The 19,372-nt window shown below is 38.3% G+C and overlaps 1 protein-coding gene across 5 annotated transcripts in view; it reads right to left on the minus strand.

Annotated features, from left to right (window-relative positions):
* LIN9 (lin-9 DREAM MuvB core complex component) overlaps nt 1-19,372 on the minus strand; it is a 44,876-nt gene that overhangs the window by 15,835 nt on the left and 9,669 nt on the right. For 2 of the 5 annotated variants that reach the window (XM_040611442.1, XM_040611441.1), the window contains exons 2-6: nt 14,582-14,614; nt 13,500-13,594; nt 9,708-9,812; nt 7,653-7,786; nt 3,482-3,607 (exon numbers count right to left, since the gene is read on the minus strand). In XM_040611442.1, the coding sequence (XP_040467376.1) occupies nt 3,482-3,607; nt 7,653-7,786; nt 9,708-9,812; nt 13,500-13,502 (368 nt within the window). In that variant the 5' untranslated portion in view covers nt 13,503-13,594; nt 14,582-14,614. Of the gene's footprint in view, nt 1-3,481; nt 3,608-7,652; nt 7,787-9,697; nt 9,813-13,499; nt 13,595-14,581; nt 14,615-17,195; nt 17,286-19,372 lie in introns of those variants that run through there. The other 3 variants (XM_040611444.1, XM_040611443.1, XM_040611445.1) reach the window with 3 other exon arrangements.

Here is a 19,372-nt window from a genome sequence, read left to right on the forward strand (position 1 = left end):
CCTTGCAGTGTGCCTGAGAAGATCCTAAGATCTAAGCTGCCAGGATGGATGCTGAGATCACTTTCTTTCACACATACATCATTTGCCTTTTACCTTATACATGGTTTCTAAGTTACATGGGGCATAGACCATCTGTTTTGTCCAGTGTCTACAGTATTAACACAATGAGATCTTAGTCCTGAGCAAGACATTAAAGAAGAAAAAAAAGGAATAAAGAAAAAAAAAAAAAAGAAGGAATGACCAGGAATGAACTGAAGCTGTGATGCATTCTGTCAGGTATGTGTAGTAATGCACTGCACTGAAGGTTCCTTTCCTAGGTTTTCCGATCACTACCACCACAAAAGTTGTCACTAGTCTTTGTACAGTCTAGGAACTGTGTTGTAGATGGAGCAACTGTAGATGCATGTCCCACTCCTCACTCAGTTCGCTACTGAAGACCAGAATGTGGTTACCTGGAACTGTGTATTGCCTAATGATCCTCATTAGGAATTCAAAATATCTGGAAAGGGATATGGCAGAGTAAGAGTGATGGTGGTTGGGAGACATGCAAAGCTTATTTGAATACTCTCATTTAAAGATGTGGTTTGCTTTGTATTTACTACTGGGGAGGAACAAGTGTGAAATAATGCTTGCCATAGGCTGTGAATATGAAGTAGCAAAATGCAGGTCAGAGCTTTTCAATACCATTGAGGAGAACAGAGTGACTAATCACAGCAAGACAAAAAAAAAAAGTTAATATTAGTCCTTCTAATCATGTCCAGGGTCTTGCATCAGGAACATCAGATATTGCCTGATGCTCTTTGACCCATACTCTTAGAAATACAAATTCAAATGCTGATATACTAATCACTGACCTTGGAAGGTCCCTACAACAGCAACTACTGTTTTACTGCTAGCTCAGATGTTCTTAAAAAGTCTCTGTTCCGAATGCTGTAGGTCATGGATGCAGAAAGTATTTGCAACATGTTTTTGGCTTCTGTTAAAGGACATCTCCAACCCCATGTCCCCCAAATGTATTTAATAAAGGTTGTCCCATCTTGATGCCATTCCTATGAAAAAATGAAGATTAAAACTATTGTACAGATCACATTGCAACCTCATTAGTTTTCTGTAGAGACTTCTTAAGAGGTTGAACATTGTTCTCAGTTTCTACCTCGGTCATGAGAATTTGAACTAACAGAGGAATCATCACCATCATATAGTGGTAGGACAAGCATATCTGAGCTTAATTCATATCCATTCCTATTTCACAACTCCAGTTAAGTTTATACAGAGTACACAAGACTAACTATTACCTCTTCCTTTTCTTGGAGCATATCTTTCCCCACAGTCTACTGGAATCTTACAAGCTTTGCAGGTTCCCATGAAGAATACTGTTGTGCCAATCAACCACACTGTTGATGGTGTGATAGGACATTTAAAGTAGCAGCAGACATAAGAAAATATTACAATATATTTAAAACAAAATTTAAAAAAAGACAACCACGTGCACAGCTATCACACAGAGACACTATTATTCTTTGCCATCAACACTGTGGATGCAAAATGTCTTATTTTTTTTTCTTCCTTCATGGGAAGATATCAGTATTGACATAGTATCTAGCTCACTTACATATGAGGACGACAGAAGAAATTTCTAACAGAATAGTAACGTAAAAAAACTTTGTTCCAGAGGTAGATGAAAATTCTCTTGAAAAAGCATTCAAATTATTTAGAATAATTCAAAATTTTTCAAATTCAAAATGAACTAAGGCCAAAGACCACTCTGGAATCTTGAAAAAGACTGCTAATAAATGTCTTTTTAAAAAACATTAAAAAAATTAAAATAAGCATTCCTGCTTACTTATATGTTGATAGAAAGCAAGAACTCATGAAATTTGGGTTAGTAAACAAAATGAGACTCTATATCCAGTCAAATACTTGTACTTCAGAATTCAGATAAAAAAACTTCCTGCCCATTTAGACCTGTGGTTCCCTAGGCATGAGCCTCTCTTTTTAAAAAGCTAACTATATAATAGCTTAACAAAAAAACCCAAACCAAACCCAAAAACACTCCCTCCCCCATCTGCCCCCCAAAAAAATAAGAGAAGGAAATTTTATCAGTGGTTCAACAGACTGCTGAGTAAGGCAAGCTGATCTTTTATAGAAGTACCCACTTTTGGCAAAAGTCAAATGAATAATTGATGATTTAACCTCCAAATACACCATTTCCCTCTCAGTAGGAAGCATGATGATAGAGGAACGAAAAGCTGTATCAGTTAAGCTCATGAACACCTTTCCAAAAGGAACTATTTTTAAGCTGGCTCTTCTGCCTTCCCTTGACTGGTATTTTTTAGTTATATAAAGTTGTTTATAGGAGATGAAATAGCCTCCATCAGACAAAATATAATCTGACTCAGTACAGCGATCTATGAAATGGATTCGGTGCTTTAGTGTTTGTATTTTCATAAATAAACCAGGCTTTTATTTCTGCAACACTGCTTATACCTTTTTCTCCTGGTCTCACGTAATAAGAGGATGGCTGAGTTTGGGAGGGACCTCTGGAGGTCACCTGCTCCAACACCTCCAGCAGAGTCACCTACAAGAGGCTGCCCAGGCCCAGGACCCAGGACGGCCTTTGAGTATCATTAAAGATGGATATTCTACCACCTCTCAGTCACCCTCACAGTAAAAAGTGTTTCCTTATGTTAAGACTGAACCTCCTGTGTTTCAGCTTCTGCCCACTGCCTCTTGTCTTATCTCCAGACAATACTAAAAAAAGTCTGGCCTTGTCTTCTCTATAGCTTCCCTTCAGATATCTACACACAGAGATGAGATCCTCCCTGAGCCTCCTCTTCTCTAAGCTAAATTGTATTGGTTGTGTAAAAAGGCTGAAATGAATCAGTGGGTTTAAGAATTAAGAATTCTACATTAGAGAAAAAACTATGCCCTTCGTTAAATTCTGGCTTCTTCTCTACAACGTACAGTATTTTAGGGTGACTTTCTCCTGTATTTTGGAATCCAAGCCAGGAAAAGCTGAGGTTCTCTAACACAGTTTAAAAAAAAATAAAATAAATGAGATGAAAATGTGCACTTGTTTTCCCCATGAAGAGCTAGTTACAGCCAGGAAAAAAAAAAAAAAAAAAAAAAGGCAAAAAATTAGCCTGTCTTCCATACCAGGAAGAAATACAGCATAGAAGATGCAATAATAATGTCAACATATTGTGGCTTGGACACTCAGTCATCTAGAGTAGGAAGAGAACATTTCAAATATAGGCTCATGAGAACTACACGGACTGGATATATCATGTAATGAACAGGGTGTGTCAGGGAGTGGGGTGTGTGCCCAGGGAACACCTTTTCAATAAAACACTTTTCTACTGTCAGCTATTACTTTGCTTTACTACTGGCATGCAAAATTGTTTTGGAAGGAACAGTTCTGATAACATCAAATCTAGATGTAGTTATTAGTTGAAAAGATAGAAAGAAAACAAAGAATTACCTCCGTGGTTTTCCCATTAATCGCCTGATTTTCCCCCACTCTACTCTTGTCAATTTTCTTGTTTTCAAATTTGGAAAAGATTCTTTCAGGCATACACAGAAGTCATTATCTCCTTCAAATAGTGGCCTGTTGAAACATAATTGGTCCTCTGTTAACTACACTTAGTAAACTTTTGTCATGAGATTCCAAAAAACATCCATCACATGAAATACATTGAAAACAAAAAGTATAAATTAGTCATATAAAGACACTCCTATTCAAAGGAAAAATATAATCTGAAATAAATTAAACTGAAAACAAAGACAGAAAGTTTCCAGACTATTGTTCTAGTTGAGCCTTACTATCAGTGATGTTTAAAAATATTCCTCTCTCTTGTTACTATAGAGAAACTATCTATTCATCCTCCTTTGTAATGTATATAAAGGCATCAAATGAAACTTCAGCAAAGCCAATGCAGTATCATGAGGATACTGCAACATGCTGAAGTAAACATAAAGATATGGCGAGGTATTGAGAATAAAGGAAGGGACAATGTGATACTGAGAAATAGACAGACAGTACGTTTTTCATAAATTCATTCAGTTATAACCCAGATTCTCAACAGAGGGTTCCAAAATACACAAAATTGAGCCAACATGTCATTCTCCACAGCTATACAGGTGAGACTTTTATTGTATCATACCATGACTCCATGATGAAGCAGAGAACCAGTACTATAAAAGTGACAGTTCAGAAAACCTACCTACACAACTTATGAATTTCTCTTTGATGCTACGACCTGTCTGTATCTGTATGTTTTATGACTGCCTTTTACTTTGTAGTACCACATCCTTCTTCGGCTAAAGAGACAAGGGAGCCGTAATGGATATACCCATCTAATAGCAGGTTAATCATTAAAGACTATGTGCAACTGAAATAGATCTCACCTGGTGAGAACAAAAGAATAACTGCATCCTAGATAAAGCCACTCTTCTCCACTCTCTGCAGGGTGCTGAGGTTTAGAGGGGAATATCTCTAAGCACAGAGCAAAGAGGACCTTGGAAGCAAGACTGCTCTCAGGCGAGTGTATGGGGTGTTGGGAGAGAGGAAAGGTGCACGGAGATAAGGAGACTTGGGCAGGAATGGAACAGAATACTTTTGCAGTAGAAAGATCTGCAGTTATGCCATGAAGTGAAAAGGAAGCCACAAAGAATGATCAATGAGGCTCAGGAAATGGACAAGGAAGCACATAAAAGAGTTTTATTTTATCCAGATTTACTGTCACCAACTTAAGATACCTGTGTAAAGAACAACCGTTTTGTTATTTTTTGAGAAAGAGAATCTGTATTTGATTGTTTTTACTATTACTCATCCCTAAGCAGGCAAACTATAAACTCACAGCATCCACAAGATTGGAAGCTCTGGGAAATGGTGTAGGCAAGCTACAGCTGCATCTGGTTCTGAGGGCCTGTGATCACTGTGTTAGTAAGTAGCTCTTTAGAAGTCTCTGGGTGTCAGAAGTCAATGGGATTTTACAGAAAACGGTCCTCTGCAGCACAACAGAGAATCAGCTTCAATAATCTAATAACCACAGATGATAGTTGTAGAGATTAAAATATTTCAAAAACTTACAGTAGACACGGCATTTGAATCAATGACTTCAATTTTAGATGAGACAATTCGATTAAAGTATTTTGAGACTCGTACAGTGAGCCATATTTTGTTAGTTGACAGTTAGCTCTATGCTTTAAACCTTTTTAAGTTTCTCATTAAGTCTACATCATATCACTCAAAACAACATACATCAAGGATTTTCTTCCAGAGATACATAACTTCTTAGTAAACTATGTTATAGTATCTTAACATCATCATACCTTACTAGCATGACAAGCTGTATTTGGTTTGCACGGCAAGGTTTTGGTAACAGGAGGGCTACAGGGGTGGCTTCTGTGAGAAGCTGCTAGAAGCTTCCCCCATGTCTGACAGAGCTGGTGCCAGCTGGCTCCAAGACGGACCCCGCTGCTGGCCAAGGCCAAGCCCACCAGTGATGGTGGTAGCACCTCTGGGATAATGTATTTAAACCAGGAAAAAAACCCTGTGCACAGCAACTGCAGCTGCAGAGAGGAGTGAGAATACGTGAGAGCAACAACCCTGCAGACTGCAGGTCAGTGCAGGAGGGGGAGGAGGTGCTCCGGGTGCCGGAGCAGAGATTCCCCAGCAGCCCATGGCTATTAACGGTGGAGCAGATCCCCACCTGCAGCCCATGGAGGACCCCACGCTGGAGCAGGTGGGTGCCTGAAGGTGGCTGTGACCCATGGGCAGCTCATGCTGGAGCAGGCTCCTGGCAGGACCTGTGGCCTCGTGGAGAGGAGCCCAGGCTGGAGCAGGTTTGCTGGCAGGGCTTGTGACCCCACAAGGGACCATGCTGGAGCAGTCTGTTCCTGAAGGACTGTCAGCTGTGGAAGGCACTGAAACTGCAGCAGTTCATGAAGGACTGTCTTGTGGGAGGGACCACATGCTGGAGCAGGGGCAAAGCGTGAGGAGGCCTCCCCCTGAGAAGGAAGTATTGGCAGAGATGAAGTGTGATGAACTGACTGCAACCTCCATTCCCCATCCCCTGCACCGCTGGCGGGCCGGAGGGAAGGAATTTGGGAGTAAAGTTAAGCCTGGGAAGAAGGGAGAGGTCGGAGGAAGGTGGTTTAAGATTTGGTTTTATTTCTCATTACCCTTCTCTGATTTGATTGGTAATAAACTAAACTAATTTCCCCCAGGGTGAGTCTGTTTTGCTCGTGATGGTAACTGGCGAGTGATTTCTTCCTAACCTTATATTGACCCATGAGACTTAAGTTATGTTTTTTTCTCCCCTGTCCAGCTGAGGAGGGCAGTGACAGAGCAGCTTTGGCGGACATTTGCCATCCAGCCAGGGTCAACCCACCACATAAGCACACACTGATAACTATCAAAGAGTTTTTCAGAATTACTTGCTAAACTCAAATTCTAGTCTACTGATAGACCTAAAGTTCCATAGACAATTATTGAGAATAAACTAAAAGTTCTTGGACTGTAGTAAAAATCATAATTATAAATGTCACATTTTAAAATTACCACTAGAAATAAGTAAGGTTTGGGTTCTTTCTTGGGGGTTTGTTTGTTTGTTTTTCCCAAATAAGGAAAAAAAAAAAAGGATTTAAAGACGACTTCTTTCAAAGGAATGAAATCCTACAGATGATGAATTTAAAACTAAAATGGACATGTAATTTTTCTATTTGTGATGAACATATCCTAAAATGTTTTTCTGTTGCTATGACTGCCTTCTCAGTTAAGGAAAACAGCCACAGGAATCGTGATTAAAACAGGAAGGAAAAAAAGTAATGACTTCGTTACGAATAAATTCTGGAAAATAATGCTTGTTAACTCTGAAGCCATTCTTCAGAACGTTAAGTAATAGTGTTTCATCTATTAGTCAACCAGTGTGGATTTTCAGATTCCATTTATCAATAATGATTTTTACATTTTAGAATTTTTAGTCTTCCATTATTAGGGACTAAATTAAAATGGTTCTTTTAAACAATTCACATCACCTTGCTAGTAGCATTAAGAGAACAAGGGCCAAAGACTCCGAGGCACAAATTGCAGAAACTGCCTAAGAGATAGATTGGGAGATCCAAGGAGGACAGATATCAAGACAACAGCTGAAGAGTCACAACCTGGAGTTCTGTTAGTGGTCACAATAAAAACAGGATGATAGGAAAGACATAGCCAAAATCTAGATTTACATCTTTCAGGGAAGCAGCACCTTATAAAGGAGCAGTCTCCTTCCCATTCCCCATATGTAACACTGATCCAAGGTTTCAAACAAGTTTAAGTGTTCTGATAACTTCATGCGTAACATGCTAAAAACATTATGAATAAAATCTTATGTCTGGCAGAGGCAGAGGTGATAAAAAAAAATTATTTCCATGAAGAAAGGCTTTCCATAGAAGACTACCCAAGAAACTACCCAAGTAGGCTGCTCATTTTGAAAAAAGAAAAAAACCCTCAAACCCAACAAAACAACAACATAATTTTCAATAGCTGATAATTTAAGAATAAATTTTGGAGTATCTAACAAATATATGGAAATTTGCAGCTCAATTTCAGAAAATGACTTGTTTCTATACTAATAAGAGATAACTATATAAACCAAACATACTTATCTATATTTGAATAGAACCACTCGTATATGCACCACTTGTGAGCTTTGGGAAGTTTGAGCAGGTTACGAAGCCGTAAACCAATCTTCTGCGATGCTTTCTTGTCCGGTGTTGGCATTGTTGTATTAAACTTCTATGTAGTAAAAGGAAGGAAACAGTTAAACACAGTCTAACATTACTCAATATTCAAAAAATTAAACTAGATTTTCTTGATAAAATATTACACATTAATAATTGTTACATTTTAATCACACATACTGTTTCATGACAATTTCTTTGTTGCAGATCCGTAATAATCCTTACTGCATTATATCAGCAATGCAATCAAACAGAACGGATGGCAAACTTTAGCTGGGTCAATACAACAAAATATCTCCATACAAAGCTTTTCTAACAGAAACATTTTCCAACACTGAAGCTACATTATTGGTAACAATAGCATGGCGCTAAAGTACACACAGACTTCAAAAGTTTGAGGCACTACTGAACATGGTCTCCAGTGAACATACATGATGTTGCAACTCAGATGCCAGCAACACCAACTGCCTCATTTGCACTAGTGCTTCTACTCCTGCTAACTCTTCTTAAACAGAGGATGAAGCTAGCACAGGAATGCAATATAGCCAGAACTTTGAGCAGAGCGCCTGCTTTTTAGAAAACTGCAAGAAAAACTAGCATAGACATAAGCAATCAAGTTTTAACTACATTTGAAAGTATTTTATAAATTGCAGAAAAGATACTGTCTTGGATTGCATGCATAATACATAGACCTGTGTTTAATTAAGACCATAGAGAAATAATTCTGTAATTTTGTTCCAGAGATGGCTGTCTTAACAGACAGAAAGAAAAACTTATTTGCAAAAAAATCCAGCTTTTTGAGAATATTAGTCTAACTGGGTCTCCATCCCATAATCAGGTGTTATCCTTCCCCACCCACTCAAAAGTACTTTGACCTTTAGTATCAGCAGTAATAGGATAAAGCGTAAGGTAGGCACCTTGCTGGCTCCTGCTGTGCTTAACCACTACTGTCTAGATACAGGTCCCCTTCCTCCCACTGGAACTCCAGGAAGCGAAGCAGGACAGCAAGAACTGTCAGCTAGGGCAGCCGCAGTCCCTCACAAATGTTTATCTAGCAATCACCGGACCTCCTGAACCAGACATGAGCACAAACCAGCCAGGCTTTAGAACACTATACAGGCCTTTCTACTGTTAAGAAATCATGGTAATGAATACAGAGAAATGTCATGGTCCTCATCTCCCACAAAATGGACCCAGCAAAATGGCAACTGCTAAGTCCTCCCCATTTGACACTGCACAATACAGTTTAGAAGGCAAGTAAGACCAGTATTCAAATAGTACTTTTTCAGTGTGGCAAATTCAGGCTCACAAGGTGATGGTAGAGAGAAGTGCTTTGGATGACAAAGGTAATAGAGAGCCAGCTCTTTGAGACTAAGAGATATTTCCCTGTCTAACAGCAAATAAAAGCCAAGAGGAATTACAGCTGCTCTTTCATACTCTATCAAGGAGTAGACAGTCAAGTGGAGGAGTAGAAAAACAAGCTGTTTGAATTGCAGGACATTATCATTACAGGATCAAGAAGGTATAGATGCCCATGAATACATTTAGGTTACGAATCTAGAGCAAGTTCCTAACTGTTGGAATACATTATTTTCTATAGCAGCCTTCTAAATGATGCAGTCAGTGCAAGAAACCTAGCCAGTTTTTAACTGAAGCTGAATAAATTTATGCAGACTACAGGATACGATTGTTTGCAGAAGCAAGATGGGCAATTAGTCTGGAATCCTTTCTACTCTGTATGCTTATGTCCAGGATCAAAAAGAACAGGTACTCCCGTAAACAAACTGAGGAACCCAGTTGTGAGGAAGAAAAATAAATCTGTTTTGAATTGTGGCTTACTCCTAGCAACAGCTTTCCTCACAAGAATATTCAGAAACTGATAATGCAACTTGAAAAGCAAATGTATTCTCATTTCCAGCTAACACAGATAGGCTTGTTCCCCTTTTTGGTAAAAATATCTGCATACATGTAGGTACCTGTGGAACCATCGCAACCTTCTGATTTCTTTTGGGTGACCTTGTGTTTATTTGTCTGTCGTCATCTTCACAGAAGAGTCGACTCCGTTTTGAATTTCTGAAGGGCTGCATGTATCAAAATTAAGAATGAATTACAAGAAAAAAAATAATCTGATTTCTCTGTTCATGCACAGAATTCACAGTGAGAGAAATGGAATGCCTTTTCTCTTGCCACCTATTGGTGCACAATAAGTAGTGCCTCCTAGCAGTTAGAGATCTAAGGGCTGAGAGAAGAGAATAAGGAATTTAAGATTCCAGGCTTTCCAGTGCTAACTATAACCCATTACTATACTGCTGGCCCAGTTCCACAGAAGTATTTAGATCCTTACTCCCACTTGTTTCCAGAGGAGTTAGGTGTCTAAACACTTGTGTATCTAAGCTTGCTTTGGTTATAAGCATATCTGCTACATGGTTTGCTCTGAATTGTGGGCCAAAAAAAAAGTTTATTCAAACAGTGCATTTATTTTGGTATGTTATCAGTAAAAATATTAGCTGGATATAATTTTTTTGCAAGGATTTCTTGTGAGTCTAATAAAGTGTTGGGGGTTTGTTGTTTTGTTAACTTACTGAAAGTGCCTACACTGCAAAATGCTAAGAAGCTGAAGTCTAAAGAAACTAAAACTTGAGTAAGTTATGTGAAAATACCAGAAAAGAGAAGAATTTAGAATTTATGCTACCTAAAATTTACCTGTATGCCAAGACGTCATAGCTCAAAGAGAATTAGAAGGCTGATTGAAAACAAGAAACCATATTGCAAATACATGTAATGAAAAAAACACTTCCATTTGGTTATTCCTCAACATTCTACCCTATGACAAAACATTTATTTTCCTTTCAGGACAAAAGAGCAACTTGTGACTGGCTAGTGCTGAGAGCAAGCAGCCTTTCCTTCCATGAGGACTTAGTGGCTCAGCACCAGAGCCAGGCACAGTTGAAAAGTGTCTCCTTTGCAGAACCCCAAGACTACATACACCCTGTAGCATGCTTCATACTTCAAACTATTTACAAAGGTGATGAGTAAAGGCAGAACAAATGCAGATTTCACTTCTTTCAGTACAGATGGTGAAAGTGCTACAAGTTGATATGGGTATAAAATCTATAACACCCACAATGTGAAGAATAATGATGACAAAGATAAGCCCTTAATAGGAGTCAGGAACAAAATAAACAAATAAAGTGAAATAAAACTTCAAGCATTTACACTTAAGAAGGCATTTAATAAGTTTATGACTGATTAAAGTATCTGTTTGAAAAGAGATATTCTCTATTAAATTAATCAGTGCTGTCTGTCCCATGCCATGCGAACAGCTGGAGCTTTCCCAGGGAAATGTGCCTTTCTTACTCTAAATCATATATATTTTATAAATATAACTACACAAGAGTATTTAAGTAACGATAGTGCCCTGTATGTGCTAGACACCTATGCACATTCAGCACACAGAAGAAAACATCCATTCCTTGTAGATGTTACAAACCAGGAAAGAGACACACACTGAACAGAAGAACTACATACTGGCAAGGTAACTGAATGGTGCCCATATCATATTAACATCGTCATTAGTTTGTTACTCTCTTCACATCTTCCAACTCACTAAACCTTAAGAACAATCTTAAAAATTTCAATTACAATGTCTTTATGTTCTTTTATAACATCTCTGCCATCCTTGACAAACTATTCATCCTCAAAAAGAAAGGTGAGAACTATTCTAACTTTTGAGCAAGAAAACAAACCCACAATCGTGTTCCAACAATAAGAACTGTTACATCGCACAACTCCAGGACTTTTTAATCACAGCATTCTGCCCACAGGATGAAGAGCCAGGTTCCTATTGAATATTTGCAACTATATTTTAGTCTTGACATTTGAGATGCTGGTTCCAGAACAACTTTTTTCTCCCAAATGTCTACATAGTTATTGATTTTATGACACTATACTGGTTGAAAAGCACGTGCCAACACAGAAACACAAACAGTAAAACAATCTAGACAAAGCTTAAGAATTCCTTCAACCTTATGCTAAGGCTATGATCCAAACCATGAGAACTGTTCTACAACCCTCAACAGAAGCTGCCAAAGTCACTATCCAAAACTGAGAAGCATTTCACTGGTCTGGACTGCCAGTGCCTTACAGGAGAATAAAATAACAAGCGTTGCAAAGAGGTATTGCCCATGTTAGCTAAATAGGTCAGGCATTTTTTGAAAGATTTTTCAATCAACAGTACAATGTCTGCAAAACTTCCAGTGTTCAGGGAACTCAAGAGTAGTGCAGAAGACCACATCACACCTCAGCAACACCGGCCACTGCTAACACATCACACTACCCTCTGGTCTTCCTCCCAGCTTTCTACAGAACACTGAGCTACATTCAAAGTTTGACTCATTTTTATTACCTACAGCCAGCGTACCTAAAGATTGACAAAGTTTTTGGTCAAATGTTATGGCTAGTGACTTTGGTTCTTCAGCACATGCGATCTTCTAAGTTACCAGTAAGGCTTATTGCTGTGAGAAGATGAGCATTCCTGAGGAACAGCAGAAAAATGTGACATGAACTCCTCAGGAGCTAAGGGCCACCACAAAGTTCTGATCACTGGAACTGCACTTTGTAGACCTTACGTTCTCTAGCATAAACACATAGCAACATGTATGTATATATACCTGTGTAAATCCTACCAAAATAAACACCTTCTCTATACAAGTTTCTCTCTGCAGGGAGAAGATCACAGAACAAGTTACATATGACAGATGTCAGTCACACTGCTTGATGCGCTGCTGGATGCTGCTCAGATATTTTGATTACATGCAGAGCAGGCAAGTGCGATACATTTTCAAACATAATGCTTTGCTTCCAATAAACAAACCGTTCACAAAAACAGGTGATAGTTGGCAAGTTGATTGCAATTGCTGTAGAAGGTGGCAGCACCAGGAAAGTATGGGAGGAAGATCCGTCTCGCAATTGAGACAGCATTTTGTATACTCTCCAAGGTGTAGTAAAAAGAGCACGCAGTATTACAGGTGTAGACAAACAAGGTACTGGGTGCAATATAGCTGGTGGCAAAACCAAACCAAACCCACATTGTTCAGTAACGTAGAGGAGGTGGAGAATAGCTCGAATGTGATACAGCCGGGAAAGAAACAACAATGGAATATTTAAAAAAGAGAGAGGGCAAGGGTCAACCCAAACACCAGACACGTGCCCTTGGAGGCTGCAGGCTCATTACTTTTCATTCCTCCACCCCAAATTACTCTGTAATGTAAGGTCTCCTATGAAACCTCAGAATACTACATGGCATTTCACTGACATTCCTTTTTTTTGGTTAAAATCTGGCCCCCAGAAGACACAATGATGGAGGTGCATTATGACATTTTCCCTTCCTTTTCTTTACGCATCAGTTCTCAGCCATAATTAGATGTGAGATATTTCATGAGGTAAAACAAATGGTTGATCAGAACTGGTGATTCCCAAGTTCAAGGTGGTAGAATACAGTACAAACATTTCACACAGCACTTGCTTTACAAAAAATGAGGGGAAATTATTACAAGCTACCTTGAACAACGTCAGCAATTTAATTTGATTATTAATTTATAAAATATGTTTTCATCTCATATCAAACTGTATAGACTGCTTGTGAAGGACATAGCTTAAGATTTGGAAATTATGAAACTATAAATCTGAGCCAAATTTTCTGATCCTTAGATTTGATTCATTTTGTGGCATTTTACCAGTGCTGAAGCTGTCTTTTTATTGCTTCTTACCATTTCCACTGCAGAACCAGCATTCTTGCTTTTCCAAATCGGTGTTTTCTGCAGAGAATTATACTTTTCATTCCACGAACTGGATAAACTTCCCTCTGTTTTGAAGAAATCATGTCATTAAGATACATATACATATATGTATGTTATAAGATAACTACTGACCAAAAGCTAGCATAACATAATTAACTACTAATATATTTTTTTGTTACTTGCAACATCATCTTTGGATTCAACTACAAATGGATTTTAGTTTCAACATTTTTATTAAATAGTTCTGAACACCAATTAAAAAAAATTAAGAGATTTTTAGTACAAGGAGAAACATGAACATTTTTTACTCCTGACACCATTTAGATTTCTTGAAACCTCCTTTACTGGAATCGGTTACTTCCACTGCCAGGTTGACCCACATCTAGACAGCTGTACTGTGGCTTTAACTGAAACCTGGAGATGGTAAAACCCTACAAGACCTGGCTGCCTTCTGGTTCTAAAAAATTAAGTGGGTGCACACCAACAAGCATATAAAATTTTATTGAAACAAACATATATTAGTTACACACACAGATTATGTCTTCTTCCTTGTGTAAAAACCTTGTAAAATATTAAGAAACTTTTTTTGTTGGGCAGATTATAAGTACTTGAATGTTCATGAAGACAACAACAAAGCAAAAGATATAAGGAACAGATTTTTGATTTAGCCCACAACTTGCTGACAGAAAACATGATGAGATTGTGAGATGCGTTCCTAATGTCAATTTTGTCACGTGTACAGGTCTCGCTAAAAATCCTTCCTCTATCTCATCCTCAAGAGAGAAAAGATTATCTCAATCTTCTCATGAATCCTGATGCCTAGGCAGTACTTAGGAATAAAAAACACATTTCAGGAATTTCACCCAGAAAAGCAGTGTCTAAATACACCACAACATATATAGTTGCAACCACCGAGGATTATTAGTCCACAGCACTAACAAATATCCACAACAAAATCAATCACATTTCAACAAAAAACCTTTCTCAGTGTTATTTTCTTGAACTTTTTGAAGTCAGACTAGGTACAAATAAATAATACATTAATTTCTTACCTTTCAAGCTCACAAGTGCTTTTGCTGAAGAACCTGCAATATACCAAAAAGTCCACATAAATCATAAGTTATTTCAAACTGTAGAGCCTATGCAGAGTCTACTCAATTCTTAATTAATTCTTAGGCAGAATGTGGAATTTAATATTAAATACTTCACAGCTGAATGAGTGAACCCAGTGCGCCCTCCACGGCAACTAAATATAGCATTGTATGTTTATTACCCAATGAATCTTGAAAAGATATTAATGTTTTTTTTTTCCCTTTAGTTTCACATCTACAAAACTGCTCCAGATGCCAAGCTCTTTTGTTTAACACAGCAAATTCTGAAGAAGCTTTATGTCCAAACTACACGCTTCTATGTGGCTGCTTGTTTGATGCAGTTGCAAACGTATTACACAATTGACAAGGAAACTGTAATGAACACTACTACTTTTTTAAAAAAATTATTTCTAGCAATTAAAAATTCTTCAATGCCAAAAATTTCCACAAAAGCAGTAGCCTATGCTCTCTAAGCTTGGTTCACAAGTAGGGAGATGGATAGTTAGTTGCGCCCTGGTGGAACCTCCTAATTCAGAAAGGCACCAGGTTCAGATATAAATGCAGACAGGATCCTTAGTTTGCTTGAATTGTTCAAACTGTGTCACACATTCATCAGAATGTCACTTCTCCCCTTCCACTGCATCTGTAGGACCTCTGCAGCGCTTCTGTGCCAGGAAGGACAAAACTGGGCCTATGGCCTTCATGCTCTGGAATTTTCAAATGTCTAAGAATGAGCTGTTTGAAGCAAGTACATTAGCAGATGGGAAAGACATTTCTGCATAATAATGCTTCCACAGATTCATGCTTTTCCCTCAGATCAACTTTATCTTTCCAGTTACGTTCCAGTGTTGCAACCATTCCTTCTTGCATTGCATCCTGTTCTCCCCCTCACTTTCCTTGCTCCCTCTTTCAGCTTCTCTTTAGTTCTGTTCCAAGAACAGTACTGACTCCAAAGACTCCAAGAAATTCCTTTTCTTGTGGCTGTTCTGTATCTAGGTCCTAATCCCACTAACTTCACAATGCCAGAGAACCTTGCTTCTAAGAGGATACATTCCAGGAAATATCACAGAGACAAAAAATGAATTATTGCCCCTTTCCAGGGAAACAGCATTTTGGTTTGAGTTGGACTGTTGAATACAGGTGCAGCAATGGCAACCCCCCCACATTCCTTATTTTTTCATCATATTATTTTGTTTGCTGCCATCTTATTATAACTCGTGTTAAAAAAAGTTCAATAAGCGAAGAAAAAGGAAAGAAAATTTCTATTATTTAAAAAAAAAATTAAAAAAATATTTAAGATAGGAAATGGAATCAGTTTTGACTCACTGGTGGTTTAGAGGGCCTCCACCCAGTACCTCCCAAGCTGTTCAAATCTACAACAACTAACACTTAAGGGATTACATGTCAAAAACAAGGTGATGAACCTGGGCTATACTCTTGCCCTTCTTACACATTTCTTTTCTGACATATCACCTTTGTTGGGTTGGAGACCTAACAGTGACTGATACAGGAGCATGCTTCTATGATGATCTGATTCACAGTCAATTCAGCTCTTGTAACTAAGCTGTACATTAAAGGTATCACACACAGGATTAAAGCCTTTTTTTTCTAATTATTTCATACTAACAATCAGATACTGTACACTGTGCATGCATAAATACATGGGTACCCTGCTATCAACCAAGAACACAGTCCTGAACAGTAACAGCAAGAACAGCGAAGAACTAGTGTCCCCCTAAATTAACACAAGGGATGGTGGGAAGTGTGTGCAGAGATCAGTAAGTACAAGCAGTTTAAGAACATGGGGAAAGTACATGTCATTGGGGATGGAAAGGCAGAAGCAGGGTCATCAGGATCGTCCAGCGGAGATGCTGGCTTTTCAGCATGAATCACTGTTCTGAAAGATCTCAGGCACTGCATCTGCAAGACTGATTTTACAATAATTTTCCCCTTTTTCTGACCATCTTGCTCACATGAATCAAGTTCAGTCAATTCAGTCAAGGGTAAGTATGTCAAGAATGGAAACGAAACAACTCAGCAAGAGGCAGCAAAGCTTTATACAGGGAGTGGTGTCAATCTCATAGCTGAAGTGCCTGAGATCCTTTGCTAACCATGACACTCAGGTGCTTTACCTGTGAGACTGATGATGGGTCAGTGGAGCAGGGCATTAGATGATTTGCATCAGAAACAACAGGTAAAGAAGTGATGGACAGAAGAATGTTGGTGTGCTACATTCTAGCTTTGTAAGATTACCACTCCAAAACAGCATTAGTTGCCAAGGATTTTTCCACATGGGATAGTTAATCGTCAACAGATGCATGCTAGAATAAGGCTGCTCATTTGTTTTCACTTAACCTGCAACCGAAGTAATGTAACCAGAAAAGGCCATCTTTATTTAGGAATACAAATGTCCAAAGAAGAAATACCTGATCTAGGCAAGTTCAAAGTTAAACTAAACTATTTTAATGTAACAAGTTGCAGAAAATTATTAACACCAACATTTCTGTAGCTTAAAGCATTAGAATACATGTAGGGTAGAAAATTACAACGGTGATGTCCGTAAGCTTAATTTTACCTTAAAGGCAACAATATGCTACAAGGGTTTTCTTGTCAAGTTCTTCTGTGTTGATTTTAGGGACTACCTGTAACAACAGCAAACTGCAAGGAATACGCCTTGTTTAAGTGAAGAAGGTACACCTCCCTACTTTTTCCATTTAGATTGGCAATAGCGGGCCAGAAAAACAGAAACTAGGATGACCCTCTAAGTAATAATATGTTACAATAAAAACCAACCATATTTAAGCATTTCAGAAACTATAAAAAATGCAAAGTGATTTAGGACAGATTAAGTTTATTAAAACTATCCAAAATTTTAGTCAAAGTAATTATTAGATTTATAATATCCCAGTCTGACATTAAACACCACTAATTTTGTACACTCCTGTTCTGAATAACAAATTATAATCATAGGCAGTCTTTCTAACCTGCATTTTAATTATAAACACAGAGATTAAAGTAGAATATAGAGACATGCTTGAATGTAAACACCTATTATGACAATGACACAGATTTCATTTCTACAAACACCAAACACTAAAAAAACAAATGGGTGGAAAGGAAGAAATGAGGCCTATGCATCATTTAGCATATTATGGCTAAGAGCTAATTCCAGATCCTCCCGGTTCAGAGGATCATGGAAATGACCTTTTTAATACAGAGAGTAAAAAACCCTCAACCTAGGGACGAAGCACAGCCAGCTCACCACAGCAGTGGCTTAGGAACTAGGCCTGCTTTCAGTAGCCTAACTGGCATACTATTCCAGTGCAAACTGTACGATTGCCTTAGTCTTGTCTTAGTATCCTACTGAGTATTGCTTTGCCTATGTTGTTAGTAAATTAATACTGGAACACAGTGTTCATACTTGACTAAGTCTGAAAAATTAGGAAAGGATTCAGAACAGAGCTAGGGGAAAGATTTGAAGATCTATAAACATGCCTTATTGCGAGAAAGTCAAGACACTCCAACCTTGTTCTTCCCAAAGAAGGTCAAGATCTGCACTGATCACAAGTATCTACAAAGGAAGATAATTCAGACAGTAAATAGCTCTGCAGCCTTTTTTTTACATGGAAAGGCATAACTACATCTATTTGTCAGAAACTAACATTGGATATGTTCAGGTTAAACAGATTTTATGTAACTATACTACAAAAGGGCATGTCGAGCTCCCTATCATTGCAGATCTTTAAACCAAGTTTACATCTATTTTTAAAGAGAAAACTACGGCTAAAAAGGAAACATGGAACCAATGCACAGAAGTTCCAGATACCAGTATCCTAGCATGTTTAATGAAGAATGCAAGAGGATTACAATGGCCTTTTCTGGACCTAAAAAAAATAATATCTGTAAAATATGTGCAGCACAGATGTGCAGTAAAAATAACTGCACGCTAGATTATGAGGCATTTAATAGTATGGTAACAGGAAGCTCATTAGTAACCAAGAGTCAGGAATAAGTGTATTTATGTGTTTTAAACATTTGCAAGCAGTCATTTTCAGGAAGTCCATGTTAAACCAAATAAAAAAAATTTAAATAACCTCGAGTCCACCAAGTCTAGCATGATAAGGACCTTGGTGTTTTCATGCTAGGCTAGCTAGAGGCTGGGCCAGCTCCAGTGGCTGCCCATGCGGGGTCCAGCAGATGGACAGCTCCCCTAGTCCTCATCCGCCACCCTCCCTGCACCAGCACAGCCACCAGGAATCGTTCCTCTAGCTCCAGCCTCCTTCTCCCAGCACAAGGGAGCACACACAGAGGACTGAGGATTACATGAAGAGAGCCTAAAAACCCTCCTCTAACTGCTCTGCAAGCAGTACACACAGACTTAAAAAGGAACTCTGACAATTTGCCCTCCAAAAAGTATTGCTGATGTGGAAATGGGCTCTGAGGCATGGGAAAAAAGAACAAAAGCTTTTCTCCTTTTCAAAAGTGAAAGTTTGGTTTAAGTTTAAAAACAAGCATCTATGGTCTCCCCTCATTTGAAAACACTGTAACTGAAGAGGTGGAGTATGACTGCAATTCCATAGGGGCAGTTGTGGATGCCCTGAGGTGTATTTTCAGTACTAACATGAAGCAAAGCAGTTTAAGTACAGCTTCCCAACAGCTGATGTTAAAATTTGAACAGGAACACAGACAAGCACATTACACTTATGAAAGTATTTTCAGATTTTTTTATAATTAATTCATAATGAGTGATTA

The sequence above is a fragment of the Falco naumanni genome, chromosome 12 (genome assembly GCF_017639655.2).
Source record: "Falco naumanni isolate bFalNau1 chromosome 12, bFalNau1.pat, whole genome shotgun sequence".
Classification (NCBI taxonomy): Eukaryota; Metazoa; Chordata; class Aves; order Falconiformes; family Falconidae; genus Falco; species Falco naumanni.